General features: G+C 45.9%; 1 protein-coding gene across 4 annotated transcripts in view; it reads left to right on the top strand.

Moving 5' to 3' along the window:
* The window catches only part of FBH1 (F-box DNA helicase 1), a 52,501-nt gene that overhangs the window by 33,740 nt on the left and 3,221 nt on the right, over positions 1–15,540 (top strand). For 3 of the 4 annotated variants that reach the window (XM_045874470.3, XM_045874469.3, XM_045874468.3), the window contains 2 exons: positions 240–365; positions 2,005–2,111. In XM_045874470.3, coding sequence (XP_045730426.1) covers positions 240–365; positions 2,005–2,111 — 233 coding nt within the window. Of the gene's footprint in view, positions 1–239; positions 366–2,004; positions 2,112–15,540 lie in introns of those variants that run through there. The other variant, XR_010411722.1, reaches the window with a different exon arrangement.

Here is a 15,540-nt window from a genome sequence, read left to right as displayed (position 1 = left end):
ACCCACCTGTGCTGAATTTGCTACTTCCCCATCTTTCCATCTTTCTCTCTCTCTCTCTCTTTCTCTTTTTCTTTTCTCTTGACTCTCGTTTCTTGCCCGCCCCCAGCGACATGCGGGTAAGGAAGGGTCGTGGAAGCGCCGTTAGTTTTAGGAGCGTGGCAGGAAGGGCACACTTGTCTCTTCCTCTCTCCTGCCTTTCCCTGCCAAGCCCCCATCTAACTGTGTGCTCTCTTTTCCAGAGTACATCTTGGGCACTGTGCACAAAGCCAAAGGCTTGGAGTTTGACACCGTGCATGTGTTGGATGATTTTGTGAAAGTGCCTTGTGCCAGGCACAACCTCGCACAGCTGCCCCACTTCAGAGTTGGTGAGGAGCGTCTGTGCGCCGCCCACCTGCGGTGCCTCCCTTGCTTGCCTTGCTTTCTGTTGGGTGCTGTGCCTCTAGAAGAAAAACAAAACACCTCCTAGTTCTCGGTTTTTTATTGTTATACCGTGTGTTTGAGAAAAACGAGTCCTCCAGGCCCACCTGTCTCGGGGCTGTGAGTAGGGTGGTCGTGCTTAGGGTCGGTCTGTTTCAGCCCCCAGTCGGGGCTGTGCCACCATCAGATATCGGCTGCCCAGCCCCATAAAAGCTTTGAAGCAACTTACCTGCTCTCCAAAATGTTGTTTTTAAGATTTCATTTGTTTGTTTGAGAGAGAGAGACAGGGAGCCTGTGTGCATGTGCGAGTGGGGGAGCGGCGGAGGGCCAGAATCTCAAGCAGACTCCCTGCTGAGCACGGCACCTGACGCGGGGCTCGATCCCAGGACCCTGAGGTCGTGACCTGAGCCGAAATCAAGAGTCGGACGTTTAACCGACTGAGCCACCCAGGCGTCCCCAAAGTGTTGTTTTTTAAAATTAAATCTCCTTTTTACTAAAGAGACCAGGAAATCATAAAAAAGTAAGCACTTTGTATCATTTGTTTGCTTTTATGTAAATTTATACTCAAGGCAAGTTGTTATCTTCTGAGCATCCGTGCGGTTATTTTGGTTTTAAATCTTAGAATTAAACCATGTGAAACAAACAAACGTTCTGTTAACCGTGGGCTCAGAATTTGGGGCATAGTGTACATTGGCAGGCTGAAAGTAGAAATGGTAAAAACTCCTGGTCTCTGATGAATATATCCGTAACATTACAAAAAGGTGTGCTGCTGAAGGTAAATTAGAGCACAGTGGGGCACGGGAGCCGCAACAGTGGCTCCATATTGGGGAAGAAAAGTTTATTTAATATACTACCACTTTTTTTTTTTTCCCTTGCTGGCCAATGCATGTTCGCATATTTTTTTTGTTTTTTGTCTTAGAACAGCTTTATCAAGGTCTAATTCACATAGCATACAATCTGCCCATTTAAAGCTTTCATTGTGTTCATGGATGAGCTGCTCGGTGCCGCGTTCTCACCATTGTGCTGTGGTGTGTGGTGACTGTCAGGGGACAGGCTTCAGGGACACGGTAGAGCCTTGGATATGTGTTTCTTCTCTGCTTGTCGTGTGACAGCCCAAGACATTTCCAAAGAGAGAGAGAGAGAGTGTCAGGAAAAGGGAAGAACGTGGACTTTGGAGACAAGTAGCCTTGGGTTTGGCTCCTGGGCCCTTGCTCAGCCTTGGCCCATGTGTCCAAGTGACTTGGCCTCTGTGAGCCTCAGTTTCCCCAGCAGTCCCACACAGCTGTCGTGAAGAGACCTGGGAGGATGAATGAGAACCTGATGGGTGTTGAATGACCTGTGGACAGGCTCCTGGGATTTACCAGTAGCAGCACAGGTTAAAACTCAGTATTTTGTGCCACTGGTCTGTTAGGTTTTTGTTTGTTTTTGGAGTTGGTGCTTGTAGGAGAAGTTGGTGTGTACAACCAGCAAGTCTTGAGTGGTTTTCTTGGTGGGGGTGGTGGGGCGGGTAGTGAACGTGTAGAGGAGAACACACATTTTGTAAGCAGGCTTTTGAGCTAATACCTTTCTTCCCTTCACTTTCTTTAGAGTCGTTTTCTGAGGATGAATGGAATTTACTATATGTTGCAGTAACCCGTGCCAAGAAGCGTCTCATCATGACCAAATCCTTGGAGAACATTTTGACTTTAGCTGGGGTAAGAGGAGCCAGTAACACAAGCTAATTTGGCAACATTCAGAGTTTACTGGGTTTTTAAATTTTTTTTAAATTTTTTAATTTTAATTTTTTATTTTATTTTATTTTTTTATATGTTCAGTTAGGCACTGTATGGTACATCATTAGTTTTTGATGTTTCGATGTTCAGTGATTCATTAGTTACGTATAACACCCAGTGCTCATCACATCACATGCCCTCCTCAATACCCAACCCCCTGCCACCCCCTCCCCTCACCCTCTTCCTCTCTGAAACCCTCAGTTTGTTTCCTGGGGTCCAGAGTCTCTCATGGTTCGTCTCCCTCTCTGATTTCTCCCCCTTCAGATTTCTCCCTCCCGCTGTGGTCCTCCGTGCTATTCCTTATGTTCCACGTGTGAGTGAAACCATATGATACTTGTGTTTCTCTGCTTGACTTACTTCACTCAGCATAATCCCCTCCTCCAGTTCCATCCATGTCGACGCAAATGGTGGGTGAATAAGGGATCAACCTGTGGCCTTCAAAGGCCTTTGGTTCAGGATCCTGGGCTGGAAGAGAAGGGCTTCTCTTGGGACTCGTGGCTAGTGCAGGAAATGTTGTAATCAAAGAGACAGAAATGTGGGTTCTCTTCTCAGTTCTTTCCTGATTCAGTTTTAATTTTTAAAATATCCACTGTTCATATGTTTCTTAATTTCTCCCTTGCTCAGTTTATGCTGAGCACTCTTGGGAACACACCAGCAAGAATGTTTTCAGTGTCTACACTGCCTCCTTCCCCTTCCCTAGTTCTTCGTGAACCAGCAGCTGCTGCCAACAGTAGATTTCTTCCAAGGAAAATGTCCCCGGGGAGGGAGAAGGACTATTCAAATAGGCACTAGGCCTCTTGTCATGGGCTAAGATGCAGGAAAGTGTCGGCACTCACTCGGCCCCCTACAGACCAACCTGCTCCCCACCGTCTTATTTCCAGCTCTCTTCTGCCCTTCACAGGTTGCAGTGTAAGCCAGTTAGTCTTTTCAACCCTGTTGGAAACAGGAACAGAAATCTGAGCTCCCAGTGGTTACTTGGTCCATCTTTCCCTGAACCGAAAATACTTAAGCCAAAACCTAAAACTTAAGTGTAAAAGGTACTCTTTCTTCTGTTGCTGTCTGGAGAACAGAAAAGATTTTGTGCAGCCGAAGCACCATATTTCATGTTCCTTCAGGCAGGTGAGAATATCAGGAGCTGTGGAGTCTGAGCAGTGACATCAACAGCTTTGAACCTCGGGGCGGGGTGGCGTGTGGGGCAGTAATCATTGTTTAGTAACCGGTGTGGAACTCCTGGCGCTGTTCAGTGGCCGTGATGCAGAACCCTGACATCAGAACTGAATAGTGCCTGTTTCTTGAGTATGTGCTGCACCTGTTTCTAGGCACTGGAGGTGACATGGCGGCCAGAGAACGCCTGCCCTCCCCTAGCCCCCCTTCCAGGTGCAGAGACGGATGGTAAACAAGGCAACAGACAGGATTTATCTTTACATATTTGAGGAAGATGGTGTGAGAGCCTTTCAGGGGGAAGCTTTGCGGCCCAACACTCCAGGTCCCGTCACAACAGCAAAAGCTTCTTGCATAAGACAGACTACCTTGTGTGTTGGTAGCACTTTTTTCTTCTGAGCTTCTCCCAGACGGGCCCATCTGGCCATAAGAATGTTTCTGGAATTTGAAATCAGCTGCATGTTTCTCCAAACAGCTTTGCTTCACCGGGGCCATGCCATGGGTGACGGCTCGTGTGTCACATCTCAGAGCCAGGGCCCCTTTGTTTGGCCGTGTCCCTCCTGGCACCTGGGTCGCCCAGCAGTTTCCAGAGAGGACTTAGAGCAGAGCTTTGCACGCTTTTTCTTGAAAGGGCCAGACAGTAAATATCTTAGGCTTTTCAGGCCACGTGATCTCTTGTTGCATCGGCTCGACTCTGCCGTGAGGGCACGGAGGAGCCGCAAGCAAGTCATTAATGCGTGAGTGTGGCTGTGTCCCAATAAACCTTTATTGACAGCAACAGGGACTGGTCTGGATTTGGCCCCATGGTTTAGAGATAAATCCCCGCCCATACCCCACTCAGTTGAAAATCTGTGTGTAACTTTTGACTCCCCCCAAACTTAACTAATAGCGTACTGTTGACCAGAAGCCTCACTGATCACATAAACAGTCGATTAACACATATTTTGTACGTTAGCTGTATTATATGTGGTATTCTTAGGATAAAGTAAGCTAGAGAAAGGAATACCATAAGGAAGAGAAATTGCATTTACAGCATCATACTTTTAAGAAATCTGTGTATAAGTAGATCCATGCATTTCAAAGTTGTTTAAGGGTCAACTCTAACAATTTGTATGTACAAATAATGTCTACCTATAACAGGAGTTTTTGTATAAACTTTGATCGTAAGTAGTTTTAGAACGGGTAGTGTGGTTTTCTCCTAGAAATAGTGCGGCACGGGTGCTTGGGCTTATCACAGAACCAAGTTGTCACATTGTAGCGGGAAGTATTATAGACCCGTAATACCACCTCACGATGTGGGTTAAATAGGATTGTTTTTAACTTTAACTTAGGAAAATTCTGAGATATTTAAAAGTCAAGAAAGTAATGAATTACTACATACAAATCATACCTATATATAACTGGAGTATGTAGCTCTAAAAAAAAAAATGGACCTTTTTTCCCCGTAATTACAGTGCTATGATAAGCCATTATCATAGCTTATAAAATTTATAGCAATTCTGGGTGCCTGGGTGGCTCAGTTGGTTAGGCGACTGCCTTCGGCTCAGGTCATGATCCTGGAGTCCCTGGATCGAGTCCCGCATCGGGCTCCCTGCTCGGCAGGGAGTCTGCTTCTCCCTCTGACCCTCCCGACCCTCCCCCCTCTCATGTTCTCTCTCTGTCTCTCTCTCTCTCAAATAAATAAATAAAATCTTTTAAAAAAAAAATTTTATTCTGCTACCCAACCCACAATCATACTTTTGTGATTGTCTCAAAAATGCCTTTTTTGAGTTGCTTTGTTCAACTCAGGGTCCAAACAAAATTCAGGGTTGTGAAGTCTTTTAAGTTTCTTAATTTAGAGCAGTCTAAGACCCCTTCTTCCTTCCAATGCTCTTGTGTTGGAGTCAGGCGTCCTACAGAATGTTCCACATTCTAGATTTGCTTTTCTATATAGTTGTATAGATCTTGGTTCCTGACAGTATTTATTGATTACTTATTTACACTGTTCTACTGTGGATAGCAGTTATAAAGTACTACCAGTATTCCTGTAAACAGAATACTGAATGGAATTTAAGATTTCCTAACAGCTCCGTTTCTCTATATTCCACTAAAGACGTGTGGTAGGAATATCATGCCCTGAGGGCTCTTGAAGTAAGTTCTTTTTCCCCTGTGGTTAGATCCGCCAATGTAATTACAATAAGATATATCTGTTTACTGTCTTTACAAGGATTGCTTTGCTTCTTTTTGACTTAATTATCTTTTTTTTTTTTAACGATTTTATTTATTTGAGAGAGAGAGAATGAGAGAGAGCACATGAGAGGGGGGAGGGTCAGAGGGAGAAGCAGACTTCCTGCCGAGCAGGGAGCCCGATGCGGGACTCGATCCAGGGACTCCAGGATCATGACCTGAGCTGAAGGCAGTTGCTTAACCAACTGAGCCACCCAGGCACCCTTGACTTAATTATCTTTTTTGAATGTATCAGACATTAATGTTTTCAATGTTAGAACTTTGTAACAAGTGTAAAAGTCTCGTTCTGTCTTTGTCCCCTTCAGATTCTCTCCCTCCACCATTGATAGCTATCTTTTAAAAATTAGTATTCGATTTATCCTTTGGTATGCCTTTTTGCAAGTATCAGCAAATATGTATAAATTTTTCTATTCTTTTTCATGAAAGGTAACATTCTCTAGATAGTGTTCTTTCTGAACCTCCCTTTGTCACTGAGAAATGTGCATGGAGATCACTCACTGTTAATAGTTCATAGAATTCTTTCTCCTCCCTTGAGACTGCTGCGGAATATTCACTGGGTCCGTGTATCGTGATTGGTGTGGCCCCTCGCTGATGGCTACTGCATTCTTTCCAGTCTTTTGCCTTAAAGAATAATGCCACGAGGCATCACAAGGCACGAGTCATTTTCTGGTTTGCCAGTGCGTCCTGAGGAATACGTTCCAGAATTTCAATTTCTAGGTAAAGGATAAATGGATATGTGATTTTTCTAGATACTGCCAAATTCTTCACCGAGATTGTATACCTGGGAGTCCCACCCTACCAGTTACACAGAAGAGTCGGAAAGGCTTTTTAAAGCTAGTCAAAGCTCATCAGTTGGTTATTGCGTACATTTTATGGGGAACATGAATTTTTCCCCATACGGAATTGAGAGAAATACTTCCCCCTTACTGAGGCTGGGTTCGAAAACATCTGTTGCTCCCAGAAGGGCTCTGAGGGAGCCCCGGAAACATGGCCCATCCGTGTGAGCAGATGTTTGGGTCCGAAAGCCCTTGCGTGAAAGGAAATACTTCTGCTTTTTATCACAACTTATGAATCTGTTGGGAGACATCCTCTTTGGAAGTGGCTAAGTCCCCCTATGCTCAGAGGGGAAGGCTGTAGGGATTTTGAAGGCTCTGGGGCAGGGGACTAGGGTAATAATTTAGAGACTATGAAAGCACATGAACGGGGGAGCCCTGCATGCTGAGGCTTTAGAACAAAAGGGAGCCATTGGTTCCTGCTACCTAGAGTGAGAAACCACTTTGGTCTCTATAACCAAGAGTAGGTCAGGCAGCCTCCTTTTTCTCTGTCCCCCTTAGAAAATCTAGCTAATCCCCAGAAGCTTTTTTGTTCGTTTCTTTAAGCTTTGAGGAAGTGAAGAGAATCATTACATTATTGAATAAAGTGTTGTGAAGTCACGCTCGTTGCTCACAGACAGCTTCTCGACCTCCCAGCGTCCGAGATTCTTAATCCAAGTGGCATAGGTGTATCCTCAGAACGGTGCCTAGCACATCGTTGGTGCTCAGGAAGTGTTTGCCCGCTGGATGAAAGTGGCCCCCGTCCTGGTCTGGGGCTGGTCCGGGCTGGATTCCACAGGCCCTGGATCAGACTGCCTCTTGGCTCACAGCTCAGTTCTCCCAGCCCGACACCTTGTGGGCAAGTCACTCATCACTCTGTGCTTCCGTGGCCTGACCTGGAAAGCTGACGCAGGGTTGTACCTGCACCGAGAGGAGGGGGTTAGAGAAGGGTCTGGATGGCCTGACGGGGTAACTGTATCGTGCACTGGAGAGTATGGGGGTCCTCTGAGGCGGTTTCTGGTCATCTAGATGTTCGACTCCAGGAGGGAGGTATTGGTGGGGGGAGAACTGGCATCTGAGAAAGAACATGGGGGTTGTGGCATGCATGCACTCATTCATTCGGCAGTACTCATGGTGGAGTTCTGTTGTCACGTGCCTCCTTGTCATGGAGCTTTGTATCTACAGATTGCAGGAGAGAGAGGGAGCCTCACTGTTGCTTGGTGGTCTAAGAACACAGGTTCTGGACCTAGACCTGGGTTGGAGCCCCACGTCTGCTGTGGTCTACCTCTGGGAGCTTTTGCATAAGTGACCTCATTTCTCAACTCTCATGCCCTCATCTGTGCGACAGGGATGAGAACAGGATTGCCCCCGGGAAGTCGTGGGTGAGGACCCTACTGCTAGTGAGGACCCAGTGCGTTTAAAACCAAAGCGGCCTGGAAACATTTAAAGAAGGGATGCAGAGGTAGTGGTATCAGGGGCCTGTGGGTTCCTGAAGGCTGGGGGTTCAAATGAAGCTTTGGAGTGAGTTTTGTTTTTCTTCCTCTGGATAGTGTTTGCCACGGCTGCACGGGTCCCCCTGCCCACACTTGACAGTGTGATGTAAGCCCCTTGGCAGTTCCCTGGATGATGGTGTTTCCCAGCAGCTACTGTCCTCATACCCGTGGATGTAGTGGACCCCCAGGATGTCACGAAAGAGTGGAGGTGGCTTTATTGATTCACCTGTTCACGCTGTTGACAAACTAGATTTATAGAGCCAAGCACTGTAGTTAGCACTAAGGAGTAGAGGTAACAAGACAAGTAATATGCTCCATGATCTCGTGGAATTTACAGTCTAGGAGGGAAGCTGTTAGGCAGTTTTGGATCCACCAGCAAGATTTGGGGGAGTGGGAGAGTCTGCCACGTGCTGTTGAATCACGCCTTGGGCCAGATGGATAGTCATCTCATCCCACCGGGGCACTGTGCTCTCACTGTGTCCATGTAGGAAGACTTAATTTTCCCATGATGTTTGGGATTTTAAAGGTCTGTTTTGTTTTTTTTGGCTTTTAGAAACTGTTAGACCGTGAAATGATTCATTTGCTCAGTGGGATCCCTCTGCATCTTAAAGATCTATTTATGGATGGGAGATAGAAGTTCTTCCTAAAGAGTATGTTCAGTGGCCAATAGGATTTAGAGCCTGGTGGAATTGGATAAACTGATTCTAAAATTCGTATGGAAGAACAATAGCCCAGGACTAGCCAATTTAAGGAAGAACATGGTGTGGGAACTCGTGGATGGATATTCAGACTGAGTGTAAAGAGATGCTAAGGAAAGCATAAGAGACAGATCGATGGGAGTTCCCAGAAAGTCCCATGGGTGTGTGGGAGCTTCACATGTAATAGCTAGGGATTACAGAGGGGTAGGGAAGGAATGTACTCGTCAGCCAACAGTGTTGAGGCAGTTCGCTTTCCATGTGGAAAAAGTCAAGTGAAATTCTTTATATCCTCATAATAAATTCCAGCTGGATTAAAGACGTAAATGTGGGCGTCTGGGTGGCTCAGTCGGTGAAGCGTCTGCCTTCAGCTCAGGTCATGATCCCAGGACGAGTCCCGCATTGGGCTCCCTGCTCAGTGGGGAGCCTGCTTCTCCCTCTGCCTCTGTCTGTCTCTCATGAATAAATAAAATCTTAAAAAATAAAGACCTAAATGTAAGAAAACAGTTTTAGAAATGTTATAAAAATACTTTAGGATGAGGAAGGTTTTCTTAATAACCTTGACATAAAATGGGAAGTCCTAAACAGTTATTTCTGATTACATCAAGTTGTAAATCTTCAGTGTGATAAAATAATAGCCAACATTTAGTTAACCTTTAAAGAACATCCTTTGAGATGCTTGTTTTGCCAGCTGTGCGCTAGGCACTGTTCTGGGAGTGCGGCCGCGAGCAGACCCGAGCTCTGCCCTCCTGGAGCTGGTGTAACTGCGGAGGGCTGGCCAAGGTCATAAAGAACTGCGGATTTGTAAGAAACAGGCGACCTAGTAGTCATATAGGCAAGACACAGAGACGAGAAGTTCACAGCTAAAGGAACCCTCACAGTGAGTGAATAGATAAAAAAAAAAAAAAAACCTGTGTCACAGTCTAGGAAATGCAAACTAAAATAATCACATTGGTAACAGTGAAAAGTTTGACCTTTTCAGGTATTGGCAAGAGTGATGAGAGGTGGGCATCGTCCTGGTACTGGTGGGAGAACGTGCGCCCCACTGCTCAGGAGTGTCATTGGAGCAAGTCCCAGGTCTCAGGTCGGGGCTCTTCCAGGCACTAGAGTCTGACTCCTCACAGTGGATACTGTGCATGTCCCTGAACCCAGGTTCATCTGCCGCATGTGCCGCAGAGACAGTGACTGACACATGCGGATGCAGCAAGGTAGAGTTTATTCAAGAGGCAGCCTTGGGAGGAGAAGGGAAGAAAGGAGGTGAGAAGGAAGGGAGTCAGGAAGTTGAAAAGCACACGAAAAAGGTCTGGGTACAAGTTGCTGCTGCGTGTGGTCGTCCCACTAACCCTCTGGTTCTGGGTTTCAAGCCCACTGTCTTTTGGTCATTCCTCGTTCTTGAGGGAATTGGGACGATGACCCACCTACTTACTTCCTGCTGAAATGGGGCGGAGATTGGGGTTAGAGGAATGGAAACCTGCTCTTGTTTAGAAATACTCCTCAGGGGCGCCTGGGTGGCTCAGTCGGTTAAGCGGCTGCCTTCGTCTCAGGTCATGATCCCAGGGTCCTGGGATTGAGCCCTGCGTTGGGCTCCCTGCTCAGTGGACAGTCTGCTTCTCCCTCTCCCTCTGCCTGCCTCTCTGCCTACTTGTGCTCTCTATCTCTCTGTCAAATAAATAAATAAAATCTTAAAAAATATTAAAAAAAAAAAAAAGAAGTACTCCTCAATTCCAGGTTGAAACCCAACATTCTGCATTAGCAAGATTTTTGTACCTTGGTTATGCGTTCTTACAGTGTATGTGACTTCGGTTTATCTAGGGCCTTAGGGGAGGCTTGTTGTAACCGGGTAGCTTGTTGTATTTATCAACCGATTTCTTCAGACAAGCCCTCCTAAATAGTAGTTTCAGGTCGGTCAGAGGCTCGCTGCTGCAAGCGGGGTTGTTTTGGTGGTTGTCCTTGCTGGACAGGTGTAGGGACCCTGTGGATCCTGTAATTCGAGTGCGATGGATCCCCAGCTTCCTTCCCTGTAGCTTCACTGAAGAAGGGGTGGTCAGCAGTACCTCGTGTGGCCCTACCAAGGCTGGCGTTGGTCCTGTGGGTGCCTGCACCACCCGCCCAGGACTCAGGCGGCATAAGGGCACAGCTGTGGGGCACATCAGCCTGCTGGAAGCAAACATGGATTGAACATACTGGAGAGTGTCCAGCTCCCTAACGTGAGTCCTGTCAGGAATTCCTAAGTCATGACAGGTGTAGAAAGAATCTTCCAAATAACATAGCACAGGGGCTTAAAGCCCCTTCTAAGGGCCACTCTTCGTGGAAGCCGAGCACCCAGCAAGGCTTTAGTCCAGTTTAACAGGCAAACAGACCCTCAAAGACTCTTAATTCAGAACTAGAATTTAACACCCACGAAGGTGTGTTACTAGAACAATTTTTCTAAAATCACTCATTTTCAATGATAGCAAAACAAAGACTCATTTGTTTGTAAAATAAGTCCAGTTTTAACAAAGTTGACCTAATTGTTCACATAAGCATGGCAAGAATAGTGATTGGCTTTTTTTTTGGTTAAATTTGCTTTGTTGGAACTTATAAGGAATTTCAAATTGAACTTTTAACAGCCTCTTGAGGCTAAGAAGACAAGCTAAATACTTGCCATCAGACTTTGCCTGCAATACCTATAGATTTGGGTGAATTCCTCTCTTTGAGGTCCCCAAAATATCTTGAGGTTCCTGCACCTGCTGGGAGGTGACCTTCTTTACTCCCATGGTAAGGCTGCTAGGAACCCTGTAAGCAAGATACCAGACCGATTTTTCCAACGGTTTTCATTGGCTCCATAAATTCATCCTTACTTCCTTAAAACTGTCTGGTCATATCTGACCAAATATGACATTCCTCTCAAAGCCTTGGTAACATAACCATTGTTTCCAATTGCGTTCTGTCATAAGGAGACCAAATTCTTACTGAACTTAGCAAATAAATACATTGCCATGAAAATAAGAATAGTCACGGAGAGTTTCTGAATTCTGGAGGGATCAGGTTGGGAGAAAAAATAAGTGTTCCAAATTTGTTTCCAAAAGAATATTTTATCAAATTTCTGTAAATCATAGCCTCAAATCTGGAAGAGCAAACAGAGAACCAGCGAGATTTTTTTTTTTTTTAAGATTTCATTTATTTATTTAACAGAGAGAGCGAGAACAGGGGGAGTGGGAGAGGGAGAAGCAGGCTTCCCGCCGAGCAGGGAGCCCGATGCGTGACTCGATCCCAGGACCCCGGGATCATGACCTGAGCCGAAGGCAGACGCTTAACGACTGAGCCACCCAGGTGCCCCGAACCAGCGAGACTTTAAGCAAGGATCTGTTGGAATGCAGTTTTCCCATTGGTTGAAAATCTTCATCAGGAATGAAGGACTCCCAGCTGTAGGAACGCTGCCCACAGGCCTCAGCTCTCAGATTCCGTCCGGGATTGCCTTGACTGAAGACAGCTGCCTTGCCAAGGGCGTGCCCCCGACATGGTCACAAACCCTGACTTTTGCCCCAGTGTAGGTGCCCTGAAGCGTAATCCGACTTTTGGAACTCCTCAGAGAATGAGCTGAGGTATCTGTTGATCCTGAGTCACTGCGCAGCTTCTGTCTGATCTTGAGCTCTTTCACTCCCTTCCCTTTCCCTGGCGTTGATCACTCCCTGATAGACTATTTTCATACTGAGTCTTCATAGTCTTAGTCCTGACCATGCACAAAACCCCTTTCCAAAGAGACCCTCTCACAAACCACCTACAGCTTTACAGAATTGTTTCCCTTATTTCCAGTAAACCAAACACCTTAAATTAACTTTAATTCCAAGTATTTTCCAAGGTCACATGAACTTAAAAAACATTTGGGTTAGTTTCTATCTTTCTGAATTTTATTTTTTTAAAAGATTTTATTTATTTGAGAGACAGAGAGCGTGAGAGAGAGTGAGATCACGAGCAGGGGGAGGGGTAGAGGGAGAAGCAGGCTCCCCGCTGAGCAGGGAGCCTGACCTGGGGCTTGATCTCAGGACCCTGGGATCATGACCTAAGCTGAAGGCAGATGCTTAACCGACTGAGCCACCCAGGCGCTCTATCTTTCTGAGTTTTAGAATGCCCAATTTTTACAAGTGCTTGCCTTTAAACAAACTAGAGCTCTTTCATAAATACCTTTAGCAATACCATCCAGAGTTAGAGGGTCACCTGGGTGTTTCAGTCAGCTAAGCGTCTGCCTCTGGCTCAGGTCATGATCTCTGGGTCCTGGGATCCAGCCCCATGTGGGGTTCCGCACTCAGTGAGGGAGTCTGCTTCTCCCTCTCCCTCTGCCTCCCCCCCCAACTCATGCACGCTCATGCATGCTCGCGTGCTCACTCTCTCTCAAAGAGATAAATAAAATCTTTAAAAAAGCAGAGGTAGAGAAAATCGTTCGCATTTACAACATACATAGACACAGAAATACATGAACAAGATGCAAAATCTTAAAGGCCCAACTTCCAAATATCTCCCTTTTACAAAACCTAATTGCAAGATGGTATTATATAATTTATGGATTTGTTAGTTGGTCATTTTTCTCCAGAGTCTAATGAGTATTGTGGCCAAGCAGTGTTGCCAAAAGTGATTGCCCAGTTTTGGAGAATAGCCCAGAAGGCTGCATGTGGGGGAGTCAAAGTGTCATTTCCCATTTTCCAACTAGAATATGGCTGGTTTTACTCAAAGATATCAGAAGCTACAGCAACAAACAAACCAAACGAAGCCTGGAGTAACTCTGTGAGCATTGGTTCCTCCCCAGAAGTTGGGGGTGCGGTGCTTCATGGACTGAACCAAACAGCTTCCTTGTTTCTAGTTCCTCCCTAAAAGTCAGAGCTCCACCAAATGAACCAGACTGCTTCCTCGCCAGGCTTTTCTTAAGAGGCTAAGAGGCAGCTGAACAGGAGGAAGAAATCTAAGAGCCAAACCAAAATGGAGGAAGAAACGAGCTCTTGTGCCATCAGATAGGAAGTACTCACCAAGAGACATCTGCCCAAATCAAACCCCAAAAGTGTTTCCTTAAATTAAGCCCGAAGGTTGGCCGCACCCAGGCAGAATGGGGCCCCAGGGATGGACCCTAGGACAGAGAGCCCAGGCAACTGCTTGGACTCGTCACCAGATGTGCGGCTGGCTAGGGGCCACCGCCGACCAGCCCTCAGCAAAGAACGCCTGGCTGGCTGGCTCGCCAGATCTGAAGCCAAACCTGAGCTTGTCTGCACAATGCGCCGCAAAGACGGAGACATCAAGTATGATCAAGTGTGCCGCAAGGAAAGAGTTTGCTGGGGGCAAGCCTCAGATTCACCTCCTGGAAGGAGAAGACTCAGAGAAATTTAAGGGCAAATGAAAAAAGCCTGGGTAAAGAGTTGCAGCTATGTTTATGAGTCCCATTAATCCTTTGGCTGCCAGTGTCATACATGCTCTGTGCTGTTTGTAGGGCGCTAGGAAGTCCTCCGCCCTTCTCAGGCTCTGACAGGCGCATGGGGGAGTTTTCCAGAGGCCACGTGACGTGTTGTCACCACAGACTGAACGCAGAAGCAGTTGTCTTCCGTTAAGCCAGACATGAAAAAGATTTGCAAAAATGTAAAACAATGCCACTCTTCTCTAAGTTTTTTCTGGAAATACAGTTGTTTTTGATAAAAACATTAACATGTGATAGGTTTAATTGTTACTCTTAAGAAGAATAAGCATTTTAGTTCTAAGATTTGTGAGTTGTATTATTATATGTCAGGGGGTTGATCTGTTCTCATTAATCTTGGGAGGGGTCCTCTCTGCCTCTTGGACACGAATGTTTGTTTTCTTCCCCAGGTTAGGGAAGTTCTCAGCTACTTTTTGCTCAGATATATCTTCTAGGCCTCTCTCTCTCTCCACCCCCTCAGGGATCCCAATAATTCTGACATTGGAACGTTTCCTGGCGTCTCAGTCTGATCTCTTTCCTTCTTTTCAATCATCTTATCTTCTAGATCACTAATTCGTTCTTCTCCCTTGTTTTTTTTTTTTTTTAAAGATTTTATTTATTTATTTGAGAGAGAGAGAATGAGAAAGAGCACATGAGAGGGGGGAGGGTCAGAGGGAGAAGCAGACTCCCTGCCGAGCAGGGAGCCCGATGCGGGACTCGATCCCGGGACTCCAGGATCATGACCTGAGCCGAAGGCAGTCGCTTAACCAACTGAGCCACCCAGGCGCCCTCTTCTCCCTTGTTTACCCTGGCAGTCAGAGTATCCAGTTTAGACTGCGTTTCATTCATACCATTTTTAAGTTTGGCCTGATCTCTTTTCTGCCCTTAGAGATTCTGTATTGTCGCTAATATTTTTCTCAAGCCTAGATATCAACTTCATAATTGCTACTCTGAAGTCTATTTCTGACATCTTGCTTATATCCATATCCATTAGGTCTGTGGCAGAGGCCATAGTCTCTGATTCTTTTCTTTGTTGGGGGTTTCTCCTCTTAGTCATTCTGTTGGGGGGTGGTTGAAGGAATGTACAGAGTCCAAAGTATTAACCATGACCCAAGCAAGATGCACCCGTTTTATAGGGAGAAGATCTTTGCAAATGACATTACAGATAAAGGGCTGGTATCCAAGATCTATAAAGAACTCAAACTCAGCACCCAAAAAACAAATAATCAAGTCAAAAAATGGGCAGAAGACATGAACAGACTCTTCTCCAAAGAAGACATACAAATGGCTAACAGACACATGAAAAAATGTTCAACAGCATTAGCCATCAGGGAAATCCAAATCAAAACCACATTGAGATACCACCTTACACCAGTTAGAATGGCAAAAATTAACAAGGCAGTAAACAACAAACGTTGGAGAGGATGTGGAGAAAGGGGAACCCTCTTACACTGTTGGTGGGAATGCAAGTTGGTACAGCCACTATTGAAAACAGTATGGAGGTTCCTTGGTAAGTTAAAAATAGAGGTACCCTATGACCCAGCAATT

Source organism: Mirounga angustirostris, unplaced genomic scaffold (genome assembly GCF_029215605.1).
Source record: "Mirounga angustirostris isolate CCGP_5_RB_7025 unplaced genomic scaffold, mMirAng1.0.hap1 SCAF_5, whole genome shotgun sequence".
NCBI lineage: Eukaryota > Metazoa > Chordata > Mammalia > Carnivora > Phocidae > Mirounga > Mirounga angustirostris.
Note: the sequence above shows the minus strand (reverse complement) of the source record. Positions and strands in the feature narration are given on the sequence as shown.